Genomic DNA, 19345 nt, shown 5'->3' on the forward strand with positions numbered 1-19345 from the left:
ACTGACTACTACTGGACCTCCGTCTGCCTCGTCCCCTGCTAACTCTTCTTCCTCTTCCTCCTCACCATGGAGGTCAAGGTCAGGGTCGCCAAGGGTTCCCTCTAAGGGAGGCATGTCCCCATCAGGATTAGGGGGGCCTGTGTTAGAGGCCCTCCTAGCATCATAAGTCTCTAAGAGACCTATCAAAAACGTGATGGGAGGGTTAGAACCCTGGTTTAGCTTCCTGGAGGCACACAATTGTCTCATCTCCGTGAAGCTAAGAGCTGCATATCGTGACACGACCTGTGGAGGGTCAATGACCACTAGGGGAGTCTCCGCAGACTCTCCGTGGCCCGACATGCTTTCTAGTGAGGTGTAAGTGATGCACCTACCTACACTATGTGTTTCCCTACTGATCCCTTGCTAAGAGTTGTAGTCAGGGTGTGCTAGTCCCTGTTACACTACAACAGCTGGTTCAGTAGAACTCAGAGTATTCTAAGTTAAGTTATATGTACCTGGGTACTTATGTCATCTTTCAACTTGATATTCTTAGGATACGTGTGTGGTAAAACAACAGCAAGCTCAAATCCCAACCGCTGCTCACCAATGTGAGAAGTTGGCCTGATATGTAGTGCTCACTATTCTAGTGATCACTGTGTATCATTCCAAACGACCCTTATTGATGATTGGTTGTAAGTCAACCTTATAGACCAGCTATCCTAGTAGCGTGGACAAGAGCAGTCTTCAGGCTAAACTCTAGAGGGCGTGTTAAGCCAGCTGTTTACCACCACATATACCCCTTGAACGCCAAGTGAAAGGGCACCACACAAGTTGTTATGAAAATAAAGTATATTTATTTATAACAAGACTACCCTGACTCTTTATGAGTCAGGGAGCTAAGCACAATACAAAACTCTTAGGAAAATACTTCTAGTCGCACAATTTACACAAATGCCCGAAGGCACGAAACCATTTACACTGCAAGTGGGAATGGGAGAGGTTAGAGAGTCTGAAAGTTACTGATTCCGGAGGAATCCGACCAGTTGGACTAAACAGGAAAGGAGCTGGACACTTGTAGAATGAACCTACTGTGGAGCACCGAGATGCTCGAGTTACCTAGCCCAGAGGCTGCGGCTGCGTGGGGTTCAGCAAGATGTCGGGAGCCCTCGTTGTAGTCTCGGGAGCCTGAAAGAAGAAGTTGCTGGCAGGCGACCAGTGTTGATGTTCAGCGAGATCCAAGCCTGGATCGGTGATGAAGAAAACCTGAAAGCAGAGGGGACTCAGTTCTCAACCGCTAGCCAGCGATCGTGTGGGTACCAGGAAGGTACCGGATGAGGTCACCTCGACCAGGTGAGTGGTTGACGTCGGACTCGGCTGTTCCTCGGACCAGGAGGCGCGGCGGCAACCAGGATGGAGGGCGAGCTGTCCCACGAAGGTGTCTGCTGTCGATGACGCTGGGCCCAGGAATGGGGCAGCAGATCTTGGCAGTGGCAAACCCATGCGGTGAAGTCAAGATGGCGTCGGGAGTGGACCAGGAGGGTCCGGGGTACTCCTCTGTTGAAGGGGAGCAAGAGCCAGTCTGGAGCAACCAGACCAGTGATACAAAACTGTCGTGGTGCGTCGTGAAGAGGGCCACAAGCCGGTCGGCGAGTGGCCGGACAACGCGGTGAGCAGCAAGGAGCAGAAGGGCCCCCACGCAGATCTCGTGGATGCTGGGGAGGCGGACTTCGGTGCTGGAGCCGCTCAGGGTTAGGGCTTCTCAAACCCTAGGTGCACTCACTCGAGGGTCCCTCGGTGGGCGTGCTAGATAAGCGTCGTGCAGGTTCTGAAGATGGCCGGTCCCGCAGGTCTCGTCACACCTAAGAATCTCAGCTGGGCTGACGATGTAGGTAAAGGTCGGAGATGGCAGGGAACCCGGGTCTCGTCGAGCTGGGCAGTCTTGATCCGTGGGAGAGACGTACAGCAAACCGCAAGCGCTTAGGTGGTGCCTGCTGGTGCAGGGTGGCTACTCCTTAGCCACAAGGGAGAGTCTTCGGAAAAAGCCAAGAGTTCCTTTCGTGGAAAGTAGTTCAAGATTCAGAATTATCCAATTTGGGAAGGGGACTCGCTCCTACCTTTATTCTAGAAAAAGGGGCTGGCCCGTGACTAGGTCCTACCTATGGGTGGGACCAGGAGGGGGGTGGTTACACCCCTATCCTTTGTCCGGCTTCGCCCCAGCTCAGGGGCTGGGGTGCCCCCGAAACTGGTTTGAGCCGGGCTATGCACAGTGAGCACCGGGGTGCCACTTGCAATCACCTTCCTTTCAGCCCTGCCTACCTGGGATACCCAAACTCTGTCTGGGATGGTGCTAACACCGCCCCCGACTGGAAACCCTTTGTCCAAGCTCCCCTCGCTGGAAGGTCCCCCAGCAGCAGGAGGTCAGACTTTTGTCTGGTGGCAGCATCCATTTTGTGATGCTGAGGCTTGAGTCAACTTTAACCGGGGTTCAAGGTTACTTCCATGTCGTGTCCCTCTAGGAGGGTGGAATGCTAACCCCGTCGCCAGAATTGGCGAGGGGTTCGTATTCCAATTCGTATGACACCTTACTCGACATGTGTGGGTGATGCGATGCCAAAGTAGCAAATAACCGCGAGGGTTATAATGCATGTTAAGGTAGATGGCATGCGTCACCATGGAACGGCTATTTAGGACTTGGTTCCGCAAGCCGTCGACGGGCTCAGCTCGCGCCAGAGCACCATCTCACATGATTCCCAGCACTCTGCCTTCAGGATCGATAAGGCCTGCCATAGGAGTGACTGATAGGAACCCATGTGTCCATTTTAGGGTTAGGTATAGAAATACTACACCTACAGCAACGGGTGATTACACCACCTTGCCCCAGCTGTCGTGCAGCCAGTTGTGTCAGATTTGGGTGGCCATCCAGCCCCTGGTAGGCCCTGGGTACACCGATGCCCTGGATACCTGTGGTATGCTGATACAGGGACTGATAAGGCGGCCCAGTTCCAATTAGTGGATGCACCTAATGTACATGTGTGCTAATTTCGAGAGAGAACAGCTAGGCTGTGGGTCTGATTGGCAGGCCCACAGCCAGGGAAAGTCATAAACCAATGAAGCAAAAGCAAAAAATCTGGGTGATCATAGGATTGCAGACCCTACTCTCCTACACTGACCACAACCATTTTAGGGTTACACTGGCTGGCACTGGGTATAAAAGTGGTACCCTCAGAACCTCTCATCAGGAGACTCCTGGTCCTAAGAAGATTCAGAAGAAGGACTGTCCTGCTGCTGTCTGAAGAAGAAGACTGCCCCTACTTTCTTTGAACTCAGGATCCCAGACCGCAAGGGTCAGTTGGCTTCCCTCCTGTTTGAGGCACAACAAGCTTTCAGAGGCCTTCCCTGCAACTGCACCACTGACTATCCTGGACCATGCTGCTGGCCTATGCTGGAGTGCCTCCCCAGATCCTGTACCCTTGGCTGGTGTCAGATTGTACTCCTCCAATTTATAGACTTCAAGAATGAGACTCCAGCTGAAAATCCAAGGTTCTGGGCTCTTTGCGTAAAAAAAGAACCATCTGTAAAAACCGTCCCCAGGCTCTTACCCACCTAAATTAGTAACCCAACTTATTACACTGATGGCATCAAAGAAAGAGACCCACGCATCTTATCCCTTTGCCCCTCTCTGAACTCCTTGGGTAGGTCCCTGTTAAACCAAAGTATCATACTTGGTATGGTCTGATCACTATTTACTCACTTTTAAATTAAAGAAAACACTTGTTCTGTCTCCTAAGCATTATACGGAGAGTACCAGTAGTTTCAGATCTTTTAACCTAATGACTTCGGCGGTCCTAGGAGTTTTTCTTAAGACACATCCGCTCTGCTTTAAGGACAGCCTTACGCATGATGCTCTCGCTTTAGAGAGCTGGTTGGAATCCTGCGTAAATGAGCTTGCCCCTCCTAAACTCCGTGTGGCAAATGGAGGCAGAACATCCGCCCCCTGGTTCACGGAGGCTCTTAGAAAGAGCAGGAGCCTTTGTAAACATTTAGAGAGAATATGGAGGAAGGATTTTAATTCCATTAATAAGATAACGTATAAGGCGGCATTAAAAGCATATTATGCCAAAGTTCACCTGGAAAAAAAGAACTTTCTAAACGTAGAAGTTGAGAAGGCAGGCAACAAAAGTAAAGAACTTTTTTAAATTGTTAAAGATTTTACGGCCCCCTGTGCAATAAAGAATCCTTTTACTCCAACAGAGGAATGGACAGAGAGTATAGCGCAATGGTGGCCATCCAATATGTCTCCTCCCACTACCTTGGCCACCACGGTCAAAACTTTAGGGGTCAAACTGCATAAAGATATGTCCATGAAATCCCAGGTCTAGTCGGTGGTTGGCACTTGTTTTGGCCTCCTGAGGATGATGCACAACTTTCTTCCTTTACTCTCATCTTCCCACAGGAAGATAGTTGTGCAAGCCTTGATACTGTCACGTCTTGATTATGTTAGCGTCCTCTATCTTGGCCTGCCAGACTATCTGATCGGCCGCCTTCAGGTGGTTCAGAATGCTGCAGCTAGAGCCATACTTATGGTCGACTTCAGGACCCATATGACCCCATATCTCAGATCTCTACACTGGCTCCCAGTACGCAATAGGGTGATCTTTAAGGCCCTGGTATTGGCTTTCAAGGCATTTCACAATATTGGGGCTCCGTATTTGAGAAACAGATGTCAGCTCTATGTTCCATCTCGTACTCTACGGTCCTCAACCTCATGTTTGTCACGGATCCCAAGGTTCTCTCGCTTCCGTCAGGGTGGTCACTCCTTCCAGGTGGTGGCCTCCGGGCTTTGGAACAATTTACCGCTTGAGTTGCGTCGGGAGGAGGACCTTTTGTGTTTCCGTCACAAGCTTAAAACTTGGCTGTTTGCATGATCGGCGGCTTTGAGACGCCACAGATGTGTTTCTGTCACTGGTCCTTCTTGTCGCTAGCGCCGCGACACTCCTGGGAGCAGCCGCGCGCTTTACAAATGCCCAGTAACATTAACATTAACATTAACTTGGTTCTGACTTCTTGCCCTTATGCTATTCAGTCCCTGAATTGTACCGAGTAGGAGACATTAGACACAGATAAAAGGATAGTCCAAAATGGAACAGTTCTGGAAATGAATAAACTACAGGGATCCATGTATAATCATATATCTTGAGACTGAAGCTTCGTAGGGCAGGATGTGGGAGACTTCACAATACACCTCTGAGTAGCAATGGGAAGAACAATGTGCAGAATCTCTAAATTGGCAAAATCCATCCTTCTTTTTCAGTCCACATGCACAGCAAAATTGGGCTATACAATGGCCAAATCCACTCTGCAGGGAAATCAACAAAACATGCATATATCAGGCACTTCATGCAGTTTGTACAAGTTGTGTGATGCTCCCTGTACGCAAAATATGCATTAGGAAGAACCATACACACAAACTGCTCGATTTCCCTGCAACCTGGGAATTTATCAGTTCATGATTACCAGTTGCCTGCCATCATAATTTTCATCCCTGGGATGCAGGAACATCTCAGCATTTAGTGAATTCATGATACTGCCACTTACTGTGGATTGAAAACATGTATTCAACCGCATCCTACATCTGTGTATCCAGTGGCCATGAGAAGGACACCACTGCCATCAAGAAAGATGCTGCAGCAGTTAACTTGACGCAGCAAGCGACACATGAAAATGAGCAAAGGGATGGGTGTGGAGTGGCAGGTCTCTATTCCATGTCATTTTAGAAAATAAATAGGATTGGTACCAATGGGGACTGGGTGGAGAGTGATGATCATGTACTATTTTTAAAACAATGACAAGGCGGCATTCCAGGGTTCCTGTGTCCCCCTCTTCTAATAACCTCTCATTCTATGTCTCTCTACCCTGTTCTTTGCCTCCCAGGGAGCCAATGGTGGAAAGATCACAATGTCCAACCTGACACATACAGCCATGCGTGAGGATAATGGACTCCAGCTGACCTGTGAGGCCTTTAACGAGGCCGTACTGTACACCAGGATGAACTCTGTGGCCCTCACCGTGCAGTGTGAGTATAGCTGAAGGATACTGGTGGCAAGTATGACTGTGGGGTGTTAGAGGGAGCCACAAAGAAAGCTGTTCCCAAGAGTATGGTGAGTAGATCTGAAAGAATACCATTTAGAAGTAGGAGGTTCTAAAGATCTATTTGCATGCTTTCCAAATAGAATGTATCCAAAACCTAAGGTATACCAAACCTTCCAACATGAAGAATGAATGATGGAAGTCTGACTAATCTGGATTGTGTGCCTATATTTATGAAGCGAGACCCACTGATGAAGCATGCCCCAAGTGGTGGGTGAGGATCCTGCATCCCAAATATAGGTGCACTATCCAGATTAGTCAAGCTTCCATCATTCACTCTTCATGTATCAAAGGTTGTGATAACTTATCTACTGGCTATATCTGAAAGAGGCTAGCAGCAGCAGGACTGGGGTGGATCCTAGAGTGCTGCTCCCCAGAGCACCTTGAGTATATATGAAAGAGTATCCTAACATGACGAGACAATCTTCAAACTCTCTCTGATACGCCTTAGAAATTGACCTGGGAGTCCCTTAATTTTTAAAAATGATTCTCACCTACAATTACTCAGTTGGCATGCTTTGTCATAGAATCCTTGCCCAGATACTGCCAATGTCTGGACGAGCTCTTTTGGTTAAGGACAGGTTCGTTAAGTTAAAGATGCCTACTGAGTACCCCAGTTGATTTTGTTTAGTAGATGGTCTCCTGGCATGGCTAAAAGCAGGTGTTATGCATATAGAGGCTAATATTAGCTATAGCATCAGAACAAGATCTACATACTTCAGCCACCGAGTTGCCCAGACAAGTCATATGGCTTGCTTTGTTGCTTATTTTTTGTTTGTTTCTTTTTTTGTTTCTTTTTTTGTTCCTTTCTTTCTTTCTTTCTTTCTTTCTTTCTTTCTTTCTTTCTTTCTTTCTTTCTTTCTTTCTTTCTTTCTTTCTTTCTTTCTTTCTTTCTTTTTCAGGACTGAAGTACACACTTAACATGTTGCCTTTTCATATATATTTGTGCACACACACACACACACACACATGCAAATTCATACAAACAGGTCTAAGAGAAGTTCTTTTTTCTCTATGGGGAGAAATTATTTTGTCCATGGGCATGTGATCATGTATATAACAGATTCTGAATTATAATTTGTGTGCTTTGGTACAACCCAAGGTTTTTCTAGACCCAGGTTAAGTAATTTGATGCAGGTCAGTTAAGTGACAAATGCTGCACTTCCCACATGAGTAATGGCCTACTAATTTTGAATGTCCCCACATTTTAGTAAGGGATGCTGTATTAATGGCAACCTCTTGTGGTCTTGTGTGGTTTAGCAGGCTCCTGCCTCTTTTGTAGGAACACAGTTGTTTTTCAAATGATAATTTTCCAGTTTTCTGCAGTCTCCAGTTTTTATCTATTATCTTCTTCACCTGATTTGATGCAACATTGTTTGTGGTCTCACATACCAATCTTTTATCTACTGATGCTTTTGGACTAGCCTCAGGTCGGGTATCTGTGTTGACATTCCCAGCTCTTTTAATAGTTTTTCTGATTATTCCTTCTAGGTATTCTCTTTTTCTCAATTTATTAGCCATATTCTCCTATTCTTTCATAAAAGGTCTGTAATCATTATAATTCTTCATTAACCACAATAATTGGCCATAGGGGAGGTCTCTCTCAGTGGTCTAAGGCGAAAGCTGTCAAATTTCAGGAGGTAATTATTGGCTGTTGGTTTCTCATAAGTCTCTGTAGCCAAAGGTCCTCCTCCTGTAGTAATTTTGCAGTCTAAAAAAAGTTCTGTTTTGCCTATGTAATGGGTGAAGCATAAGTGTTCATCTAAAATGTTAGGCAATTTGAAGAAAGCAGTAACAGACTCCTCATCTTCTCAAACTATAAGGATATAATCTATGTACCCCTTCTAAAGTTTTATCTTATCCTTAAATGGGTTATTTCCTGACAGTTTACATTTTGTAATGAAATCATAGACATAGAGACCAGCTACACTTAGGGTGTAGGTACTCCCCATGGATGCACCATGTATTTGTAGGTGAAGTGCACCGTTGAATAAAACAAAACATCTTTTGCCAATGCCAATCTAATGCACTCCAGTGCAAAATGTCATGGTGTTCTATGATCCCAGGTTTCTCAGTAAGGGATTTGTTCCAAGACTCAAGTGTGTCTTGCTGTAACTAGTGTAAACACTCTCAGCATTAAGACTAATCAGTAGGTTTTTGTCAGCGCCACAATGTATGTTTTGTGATATATACAACTGCTCTTTTGTGTCCCTTAAGTATGTGGCTGTCTTCTACACTATTGGGAATAAGTAAAAGTCACCGAATTGCGACTGGAGTTCTTAAATTGGTCCTGTCCTGGACACAATTGTGAGTCCTTGTGGTAGGTTGTGCATTTTTTATGGACTTTAGGGAGGAAATATGGAGTTGCATGTTGATTGGGTGAATTGTTCTTCAAAAAGTCTGTCTCCTTCTTGGAGATGCAATCCCCAGTTATTGCTTCTTGGATCATATAACGCATTTCTTTTGACAATAGGAGGTTGGGATCAGTTTCTGTCATTCTGTACTTTTTTGTCTTCTAATGTGTGAAGACATGCCTGTCTGTATGCTGGAGTTGTTTGTAACGCTATTTTTCCCCCTTTGTCCGCTGGCTTGATTGTGATTGTACTGTCAGATCTCAAGTCCTCCAAGGCCTTTTTTTTGTGCAAATAATATATTATGAATAATCTTCCTAGTGTCAATTTAAGATTTTTCTACATCATTGTATACAGCTTGCTCAAAGGTTAAGACCTCTATAAGTACAGCATGGGTTGGTGGGACAAACGTGGACATCTAGTGCAAGCTCATGTCCCCTCTGTTGTGAATCGGTTCATCGATATCTGAGAAGTAGGGCTTGAGTTTTACTCTCCTGCAGAATTCAGCCAGTTTTCAGTGGAGCTAAATTTGCATAATGTTGGGGTAGATACAAATCCTAGGCCCTTATTGAGAACCTCCAGTTGGATGTCTATGAACTCCTTATCACTCAAGTTTATCACAAGGTTGAGATGGTGCTCGTCCCTGGGGAGGCCTCTTTCATCATACTCCTTGTCTGGGCTTTCTGTGGGTTGTCCTCCCAGTGGACCAGTGTCTCTTTTCTCTTTTTACCTTGTAGTGGTTCCCGGCCTCTTCCTAAAAAAGGTTGCCTATTGTTAAGGGGATGATGGAATGGATTTCTGATGTTAGGATTCATCCAACTGAAAAAATTTGGTGCTTTTGGTGGTTGATTAGACTGGGTGAGGAAAGATTTGTTGTGGTGTGTTGACAGTGATCCATGGATGCCCCTTTTTGTTCCCCCGGTGTGTACATTTGGAAGTATAGACACTTCCTCTTGGTACACTTCTACCCCCTTTTTTGATTGTTGCATACTTGAAAGAAGCCAGCAGCTGGCAGGACTATGGTGCACCCCAGCATGCTGCTCCTCAGAGTAGTGTGAGCATATCTGAAAGAGTCATCATCAAAAACAACAGGAGAGGAAGGGATCAACACGGCTAGTCCCCTCGGTTAAATATCAATAAACAACGAAGCCAGTGTATAATAAGGGGGCACTCAAATCAATGTGGTACATCAATCAATCGAGCCACAAACCTCAGATTCCCTGTGAACCGTTATGTTCATTTGGAATATGCTTGGCAACAACAGAATAATACCCAGTGGGTATGAAAAGCCCTCACTCACCAACCTGGTCGGTGACATGCTTCATCATCGGGCTTCCACTGGGACGACCGAATGTCATCCCAGTGTGCTGCGACGCCAGGTTACTGCGGAGCTGGGTTGGTTGTGTGGGGAAAGTGAATTTAAAATAACCAATTAAGTCAAAAAAGAAACTTTATTAATTTTGCTTAAAAGGCAAGAAATAAAAAGGAGTGAGGGTCAAAAAAATCGAAGACCTGGTTCACTCCGTGGCGGTCAACATGTTTCTGCCTCAGAGATTGTTAATCGGGCATTCGTCAGGACCAGGGGGGGATGTGCGTAGACCCGGTGGTGTGCACGCTCTAAGGTACACCCAACCGTGGGCTAATGTGTGAAAAATCAAAAAAAGCACACTAAATAGTGTGACCTCCGCCAGATAAGTTAATGTGGGGAGAGGAACGAGTTTACTCTGATGGTTACAATTGACAAACAAACACAAAGACAAAACATAAAAGAATTATTAATGTCTGTCACACAAAACGGGCTCAATTGATCAGCACAATAAAACTGATGTGCTCAAAGGACAAGTGAGTGCCTTTAGGTCTACCACAGGTGCAGTAAATTGTGAGAAATTGTGCACCTAGGTATAGTAAAATATAGGTGTAAGGACAATGGTTCGTCGTCCTCTCAGTAGTGACTAGAAGTCAATGATCGGAACGCAGGTGAAATGTAGTGGTGACACTCAATGCGTAAAATCGCGCTAGGGATAGAGTTGACTGCACGCGATGCTTATATGCAGAAGAAAAGGGGACGGGTCTTACAACGAGGCCTGTCCGTTGGAAGCCTCATGGGTCCCGGTAGGGGGGTAGGAGCAATATGGCACACCCTGCATCAAAGAGGAGAAGGAAGAAGGACAGAGTTCGTGTCAGTATCACGAACGAGTGAGAAAGCGAAAAATCGCTTACCTTGTTGGTTGAGGAGCGGTTTAGTATTACTTACGCCCTTGCTGCTCTCAACCCGCGTTATGCCTAAACAGCCTCTTGCTGCCGGGCCCGGAGAGTAATGCACCTTGAGCGGGCGTGTTCTTAAAAGGGACCTCGAGGTGAATCCCCGGCGAAGTGGAGAGATGAGAGCTTGACCCTGATAGGGTGAGTAGCTCAGGCTCGCTAGCTGATTGGCCCATAGGGAGCCAATCAGAGCGGCGAAAACGAGAAAGGCAAGAGAGTTCGTTGCGCTTAGTAGCGATGGCAACGAAGGGATCGGAGTGTGAAGTACCGTCAAACTTTATTGACACCAGCGCTATGGGGGTCTGAACAGACCGAAAGCAAAACCCCGTGCGTGTGCAGCTTAGCTTAAGTAAAGAAACGGATACCTTAGACCGTTATTGGCACATGAACTGGGGAGTCTAAACGGACCAGAAACAAAGCCCCGTGTGTGTGCAACTCAGCTTAAGTACAGAAACGAAGGTGAAATTGACTGGAGTGATGTTATGGGCACGCGCTGGAATTCAGAGATATCTGATAATGCGTGCATGGACGACCAGTGGTGAATCATATTTAGCAATGGAACAAAAAGATTACCAATTCGTAATCAATTTAGAAGTAATCAATTAAGACGACATATACCCCTAGGCCAAATGGTGTTGGCAGATGGTGGAGAATGTTGGTAAAAATAGGGGGTATTATTTATAGTGAGTGGTGATAAACAAGAAAGTGGGGGACATTAAAGGATATTACCCCAAGGGACATTGTCATTGAGTCCGTGGAGGCTAGTCCCCAAACGGTACACCCACCTCTGTTCCCTTTCGAACAGCACTTTGGGGATGTTATAACCGCTTGATATCTCTTCTATCACTGTCCATCTCAGATCGTTGGTAGTGTGGTTTGCAGAGAGAAAATGTTCGCTCATTCTGGTTGTGGTGCGTTTGCACCTAATGTTACTGCGGTGTTCACATATCCGGAGTCGCACCTTTCGTGTCGTCATCCCTACATATCGTAGGTCGCAGGGGCAGGTAATGAGGTAGACCACATTCATAGTGTTGCAATTTGTGTGGCCCCTTTGGGTCCAGGTCTTGTTAGGTTCTAGCTCAAGGGTTTTGCTATGTGTGGTCAGGTGGCATACACTGCAGTCAGAGCAGGGGAAATGCCCAGTGACCTTAGGGAGGCCCCAAGCTTCCGTTATAGATCTCATTGGGGTTTCACGTGGCAACAGTGGTCGTGTGTGTACTAGATTGTTGCGGAGGCTTTGTGCGCGTTTAAATGAGAAGAGGGGTTTGTCCCAGTTGCGGTTTGCGCTGTTAATTATACCCCAATGTTTGTTGATGGTCTTTTTGAGTTGATTAGAAAGGGAACAGTATGTGGTGACACACGTAAGTGGGATAGAGGCAGTATCCTTTGTGTAGTCTGTTAGGAGTACATCCCTCTGTTGGTTTCTTGCACGTTTGAAGCTTCTGGATAGGAGGGGTGAGGGATACCCTCTCATACTCAGTTTAGTAGTTAGATCCTGAGATTGGCTCTTGAAATCACTCAGGGTGGTGCAATTCCGACGTAAGCGGAGATATTGTCCGTAGGGTAGATTTTCCCTTAGTGGACGCGGGTGAAAACTGGTGAATTCGAGGAGATTGTTTCTTGAGGTGGGTTTGTAATAGGTCCTGGTTTGAAAGGACCCTCGTACTTTTGTTATCACCACGTCCAGAAATACAACCTCAGTGTCGTCATATGTATGGGTGAACCTCAGATGTGGGTTCAGGGTATTGATCCATTGTAGGAAGGATTGGAGGGTATTGTCACTACCTTGCCAGATCAGGAGCACATCATCAATGTAGCGCTTCCATAGGGCTATGGAAGAGCGATAGGGGTTTGAATTAGGGAGGATGAACTTCTGTTCAAAAGCATAGACGTACAGTCCCGCTACACTTGGAGCAAAGGTACTCCCCATGGAAGTACCCGTGGTTTGGAGGAAGAGTTGACCCTTGAACTCAAAGAAGTTTCTCTTCAAGGCTAGAGTGGCACACTGTAACACGAACTCTTTAGTTGTGTGGTATTCCCAGGGAATCGAGTCTAGAGATTCTTCCAGGACCCTGATGGTTTCGTCCTGGGGAATGCTTGTGTATAAGCTCTCTATGTCCAACGTTGCCAGTATAGTGTGTTCTGAACATGTCGTGTTATTGAGTAATTTCAGAAGGTCCTTTGTATCCTTTAGATAGGTGGTCGATTTCTGGACCAAAGGTTTTAAAAAATGGTCACAGAACTGGGAAAGAGGTTCAAGCAGAGAGTCGATCCCCGAGACAATGGGACGTCCGGGTGGAGGGACTCTCTCTTTATGAATTTTAGGGAGTGTATAAAAGTAGGGGGTCTTCCCCGGGCCTTCTGTAAGGAATCGTGCTTCGGCTCTGGTAATGACACCCTGTGTTTGTGCCTCTTCGACCACATTAAAGATCTCTCTTTTTAGCCCCTCAGATGGATCATTGGGCAGTGGTGTATAGTTGAGGCGGTCGTTCAGTAGGCGGAGGCATTCCTGATCGTAATCGGTAGAGTTGAGGAGCACCACCGCGCCTCCCTTGTCTGCTGGTTTTATAGTCAGGGTTTTGTCCGCACGGAGAGAGGTGATCGCTCTATACTCTTCCGCTCTCAAATTTTTAAAGGTAGTTGGGCTGATAGTATTCTCAATTTCAGAAAAGACTGCTCTTTCGAAGGTAGTGATCTCCACAGGGATAGTGTGTGGAGGGGGATTGAAAGTCGACGGTGGTCGGAAGGGGGTATCCCCTACGTCCAGGTCGTTATCATTGTTCACTCGACTTTCGAAAAAAGCTTTGAGTTTGAGCTTCCTAAAAAATGCTGCCAATTCGCAGTGAAGGCGAAATTTGTCAGGGCGGGCTGAAGGAACAAAACCCAATCCCTTTTCCAAAACCGACCTCTCAGGGTCTGTCAAGGTCTTATTTGACAAATTGACGATCAGGCTGTTGAAGTGCTCGGTCCCGAGGCCAGCAGTTCCTGGGCTTGTTTGCTCCGTGTGTGGTTTCCCACTGGATCGTCTTGTACCCAGTGTACTCTTTGGTTGTTCCCTCTCCGCCGGCCTTTTCCCCTTTGGCCCCTCTCTAAAAAATGGGGCTGTGGAAAGGGGTTGGGGGGGTACATTGGGGAAGTAAACCCTGGATTCCAACCCATCTGCGGACCAAATGGGTAATTGAAAGGTATGGGTTGTGGGCCCATAGCACCTTGTTGTTGGGGGAAGCTTACCCAGGGCGCTTGATTAAGGAAGGGACGTGACCTTCCTCTTTGTCTACCCCTTCTTGATGGTCTGGTGCTGCCGCTGCTTGAGCCACTGCTGTTTGAGGAATCATCGTCTGTCCCGTAGGAGTTCATTTCGGTCCTACGTGTGGACACAAAGGCCGGGTCAGCATAGGGGTATACTTTGTTAAATTCAAATTTTTTGAGGTCTTTCTGAAATTGGTTAATCTTACTTTGTGTGAGGTTGTCTTTGTACTCGTTGATGTCCTTGTTAAGTTCATCAAGTCTTTTTTTGAAACCAGTGAGTGTGGCTTTGAATTGTGTTTCAGTTTGAGTAATCTCAATCATAATCGCCTCAGAAAGTCGGACGGCTGTTTTAATGATTAAGACTAACCAGTCTCTAGTACAGTGCCATGCTATCATAGCCCAGTCTTTTCTGAATGTGGGATCCTCCAGAAAGATGCGTGGGGCGTTGGTGACTAGTAAGCCCCTTGGGGCTGTGTTGGTCCGTAAGTACTCCGTCAGGATCGTGCCATGAAGAATTGTGCGGATTCGGTTTTTCTTCAACTCAGAGAGTTGTTCCCATTCACTAGCATGTGTCACTGTTTGTGATATGGATGGGTCCGCGAAAAGTGAGGGGCGTGCTAGAATAGCATCCACCTCAGAGTCAGAGAAAGTAAGGCCAAGGGAGGCCATACTGTCTGAATTCAAGGGAGATGATGCAGTGAGGAAGAAACCCACCTCAGATTTAGGGAGGGCGAGGAAATAAAAAACAAAGTCTCTCACAGCTGTGCGCTGCTGAACTATCAAAAACAACAGGAGAGGAAGGGATCAACACGGCTAGTCCCCTCGGTTAAATATCAATAAACAACGAAGCCAGTGTATAATAAGGGGGCACTCAAATCAATGTGGTACATCAATCAATCGAGCCACAAACCTCAGATTCCCTGTGAACCGTTATGTTCATTTGGAATATGCTTGGCAACAACAGAATAATACCCAGTGGGTATGAAAAGCCCTCACTCACCAACCTGGTCGGTGACATGCTTCATCATCGGGCTTCCACTGGGACGACCGAATGTCATCCCAGTGTGCTGCGACGCCAGGTTACTGCGGAGCTGGGTTGGTTGTGTGGGGAAAGTGAATTTAAAATAACCAATTAAGTCAAAAAAGAAACTTTATTAATTTTGCTTAAAAGGCAAGAAATAAAAAGGAGTGAGGGTCAAAAAAATCGAAGACCTGGTTCACTCCGTGGCGGTCAACATGTTTCTGCCTCAGAGATTGTTAATCGGGCATTCGTCAGGACCAGGGGGGGATGTGCGTAGACCCGGTGGTGTGCACGCTCTAAGGTACACCCAACCGTGGGCTAATGTGTGAAAAATCAAAAAAAGCACACTAAATAGTGTGACCTCCGCCAGATAAGTTAATGTGGGGAGAGGAACGAGTTTACTCTGATGGTTACAATTGACAAACAAACACAAAGACAAAACATAAAAGAATTATTAATGTCTGTCACACAAAACGGGCTCAATTGATCAGCACAATAAAACTGATGTGCTCAAAGGACAAGTGAGTGCCTTTAGGTCTACCACAGGTGCAGTAAATTGTGAGAAATTGTGCACCTAGGTATAGTAAAATATAGGTGTAAGGACAATGGTTCGTCGTCCTCTCAGTAGTGACTAGAAGTCAATGATCGGAACGCAGGTGAAATGTAGTGGTGACACTCAATGCGTAAAATCGCGCTAGGGATAGAGTTGACTGCACGCGATGCTTATATGCAGAAGAAAAGGGGACGGGTCTTACAACGAGGCCTGTCCGTTGGAAGCCTCATGGGTCCCGGTAGGGGGGTAGGAGCAATATGGCACACCCTGCATCAAAGAGGAGAAGGAAGAAGGACAGAGTTCGTGTCAGTATCACGAACGAGTGAGAAAGCGAAAAATCGCTTACCTTGTTGGTTGAGGAGCGGTTTAGTATTACTTACGCCCTTGCTGCTCTCAACCCGCGTTATGCCTAAACAGCCTCTTGCTGCCGGGCCCGGAGAGTAATGCACCTTGAGCGGGCGTGTTCTTAAAAGGGACCTCGAGGTGAATCCCCGGCGAAGTGGAGAGATGAGAGCTTGACCCTGATAGGGTGAGTAGCTCAGGCTCGCTAGCTGATTGGCCCATAGGGAGCCAATCAGAGCGGCGAAAACGAGAAAGGCAAGAGAGTTCGTTGCGCTTAGTAGCGATGGCAACGAAGGGATCGGAGTGTGAAGTACCGTCAAACTTTATTGACACCAGCGCTATGGGGGTCTGAACAGACCGAAAGCAAAACCCCGTGCGTGTGCAGCTTAGCTTAAGTAAAGAAACGGATACCTTAGACCGTTATTGGCACATGAACTGGGGAGTCTAAACGGACCAGAAACAAAGCCCCGTGTGTGTGCAACTCAGCTTAAGTACAGAAACGAAGGTGAAATTGACTGGAGTGATGTTATGGGCACGCGCTGGAATTCAGAGATATCTGATAATGCGTGCATGGACGACCAGTGGTGAATCATATTTAGCAATGGAACAAAAAGATTACCAATTCGTAATCAATTTAGAAGTAATCAATTAAGACGACATATACCCCTAGGCCAAATGGTGTTGGCAGATGGTGGAGAATGTTGGTAAAAATAGGGGGTATTATTTATAGTGAGTGGTGATAAACAAGAAAGTGGGGGACATTAAAGGATATTACCCCAAGGGACATTGTCATTGAGTCCGTGGAGGCTAGTCCCCAAACGGTACACCCACCTCTGTTCCCTTTCGAACAGCACTTTGGGGATGTTATAACCGCTTGATATCTCTTCTATCACTGTCCATCTCAGATCGTTGGTAGTGTGGTTTGCAGAGAGAAAATGTTCGCTCATTCTGGTTGTGGTGCGTTTGCACCTAATGTTACTGCGGTGTTCACATATCCGGAGTCGCACCTTTCGTGTCGTCATCCCTACATATCGTAGGTCGCAGGGGCAGGTAATGAGGTAGACCACATTCATAGTGTTGCAATTTGTGTGGCCCCTTTGGGTCCAGGTCTTGTTAGGTTCTAGCTCAAGGGTTTTGCTATGTGTGGTCAGGTGGCATACACTGCAGTCAGAGCAGGGGAAATGCCCAGTGACCTTAGGGAGGCCCCAAGCTTCCGTTATAGATCTCATTGGGGTTTCACGTGGCAACAGTGGTCGTGTGTGTACTAGATTGTTGCGGAGGCTTTGTGCGCGTTTAAATGAGAAGAGGGGTTTGTCCCAGTTGCGGTTTGCGCTGTTAATTATACCCCAATGTTTGTTGATGGTCTTTTTGAGTTGATTAGAAAGGGAACAGTATGTGGTGACACACGTAAGTGGGATAGAGGCAGTATCCTTTGTGTAGTCTGTTAGGAGTACATCCCTCTGTTGGTTTCTTGCACGTTTGAAGCTTCTGGATAGGAGGGGTGAGGGATACCCTCTCATACTCAGTTTAGTAGTTAGATCCTGAGATTGGCTCTTGAAATCACTCAGGGTGGTGCAATTCCGACGTAAGCGGAGATATTGTCCGTAGGGTAGATTTTCCCTTAGTGGACGCGGGTGAAAACTGGTGAATTCGAGGAGATTGTTTCTTGAGGTGGGTTTGTAATAGGTCCTGGTTTGAAAGGACCCTCGTACTTTTGTTATCACCACGTCCAGAAATTGTTATTCATATCTGAAAGAGGCCAGCAGCATGCGGGGCTGGGGTGTGACACAGCACGTTGCTCCCCAGAGCTGCTTGAATATATCTGAAGGAATCCAACAGCATGTAGGACTGGAGTATACCACAGCACTATGCTTCATAAGGCAGAGTGAGTTTAACTGTAGTGTACCTGCACCATGTTAAGGGGGTTTCATCCTGTCAGCATGCTCCCGCACTAGCCTAGTTATAGTCTACCTGAAGGTAACCATCAGCAGGCATGACAGTGGGGACATCGTGCTGCTTCCCAGGGCAGTTTGTGTATTTTCGAAGGGACTATCAGCAGGCAGGACTGTGAGGACACAAGGAGACCAGCAGTATTTGTGAGTAGCAGCATACTTCCGCCATGCAAGTCAATAGGCAACCTCTCAGCATGCTGCTTCCCTAGAGTAGTGTTAGTATACATGAAGGAGACCATTAGCAAGGAGGGCCAGGGCACATCACAGCATGCTAGTCCTGCAGGGCAAACTGACTATATCTGTAGGGTCTAACTGTAAGGAAGGGCTTTGGGCACTCAACAGCATGCTGTTCCCCAAGGCAGTGTGAGTATATCTGAAGATACTAGCAGCAGGCAGGAATGTGGGGGCACCACAGCATGCTGTTCCCCCAAGGCAGTGTGAGTATATCCGAAGATACCACCAGCGGGCAGGTTGTGTAGGACATCACAGCATGATCTTCCCTCAGGCTTTGTGAGTACATCTGAAGATACAACCAGCAGGCAGGCGTGTGGGGACAACACAGCAGGCAGTTCCCAAGTCAAGGTGAGTATATCTGAAGATACTAGAAGCAGGCAGGAATGTGAAAGACCACAGCATGCTCTTCCCCCAGGGCAATGTGAATATATCTAAAGATACTAGCAGCAGGCAGGACTGTGAGGACACCACAGCATGCTCTTCCCCAGGGCAGTGTGAGTATATCTGAAGGAGGCCAGCAGCAGGCAGGAATGTGAGGACACCACAGCATGCTCTTACCCTAGGCAGTGTGAGTATATCTGAAGGAGGCCAGTAGATGGCAGGAATGTGAGGACACCACAGCATGCTCTTCCCCCAGGGCAGTGTGAGTATATCTGAAAATACTAGTAGCAGGCAGGCCTGTAGGGACACCACATTATGCTGTTCCCCATGGCAGTGTGTGCTTATATCTAAAGGAAGCCAGCAGCAGGCAGGAATGTGAGGACACCACAGCATGCTCCTTCCCAAGGCAGTGTGAGTATATATGAAGGAAGCCAGCAGCATTGATGGCTTTGAAGACATGACGGCACTGCTCCTCCAGGCTGTGGTGAGTATGCATAGAGGATACCAGCAGCATTAAGGGGGGAAGGAGGCTATCTCAGCGTGCTCATCCCACAGGGAAGTGTTGGCATACCTGAAGGAGACCAGCACCCGGCAGGTCAACCTGCTTCCCTAGGGCAGAGTGAGTACAGATAAAAGAGACTAGCCCATATCCTGCAATGCTGGTGAGACACCACAGGATTCCTTGGCAGTGTGAGTATAGGCGAAGGAAACAAGCAGCTTGTGCAGCCATTTAACCATCACAACAGGCTGCCCCAAGTGCACTGCAAATAGCTGAAAAGGAGACCAGCAGCCTTCAGAAATGGGTGGCCACCATCGCACATTTACACCCAGAGGAAATGCCACGACCACAAGAGATTGCTTTAAAAAATGACCA

At 46.9% G+C, this 19345-nt stretch overlaps 1 protein-coding gene across 2 annotated transcripts in view; it reads left to right on the forward strand.

Annotated features, from left to right (window-relative positions):
* The window catches only part of NPHS1 (NPHS1 adhesion molecule, nephrin), a 526308-nt gene that overhangs the window by 343655 nt on the left and 163308 nt on the right, over positions 1-19345 (forward strand). For both annotated transcript variants that reach the window (XM_085615945.1, XM_085615944.1), the window contains exon 13: positions 5911-6052. In XM_085615945.1, coding sequence (XP_085472071.1) covers positions 5911-6052 — 142 coding nt within the window. The remainder of the gene's footprint in view (positions 1-5910; positions 6053-19345) is intronic.

The sequence above is a fragment of the Triturus cristatus genome, chromosome 7, assembly GCF_964204655.1.
Source record: "Triturus cristatus chromosome 7, aTriCri1.1, whole genome shotgun sequence".
Classification (NCBI taxonomy): Eukaryota; Metazoa; Chordata; class Amphibia; order Caudata; family Salamandridae; genus Triturus; species Triturus cristatus.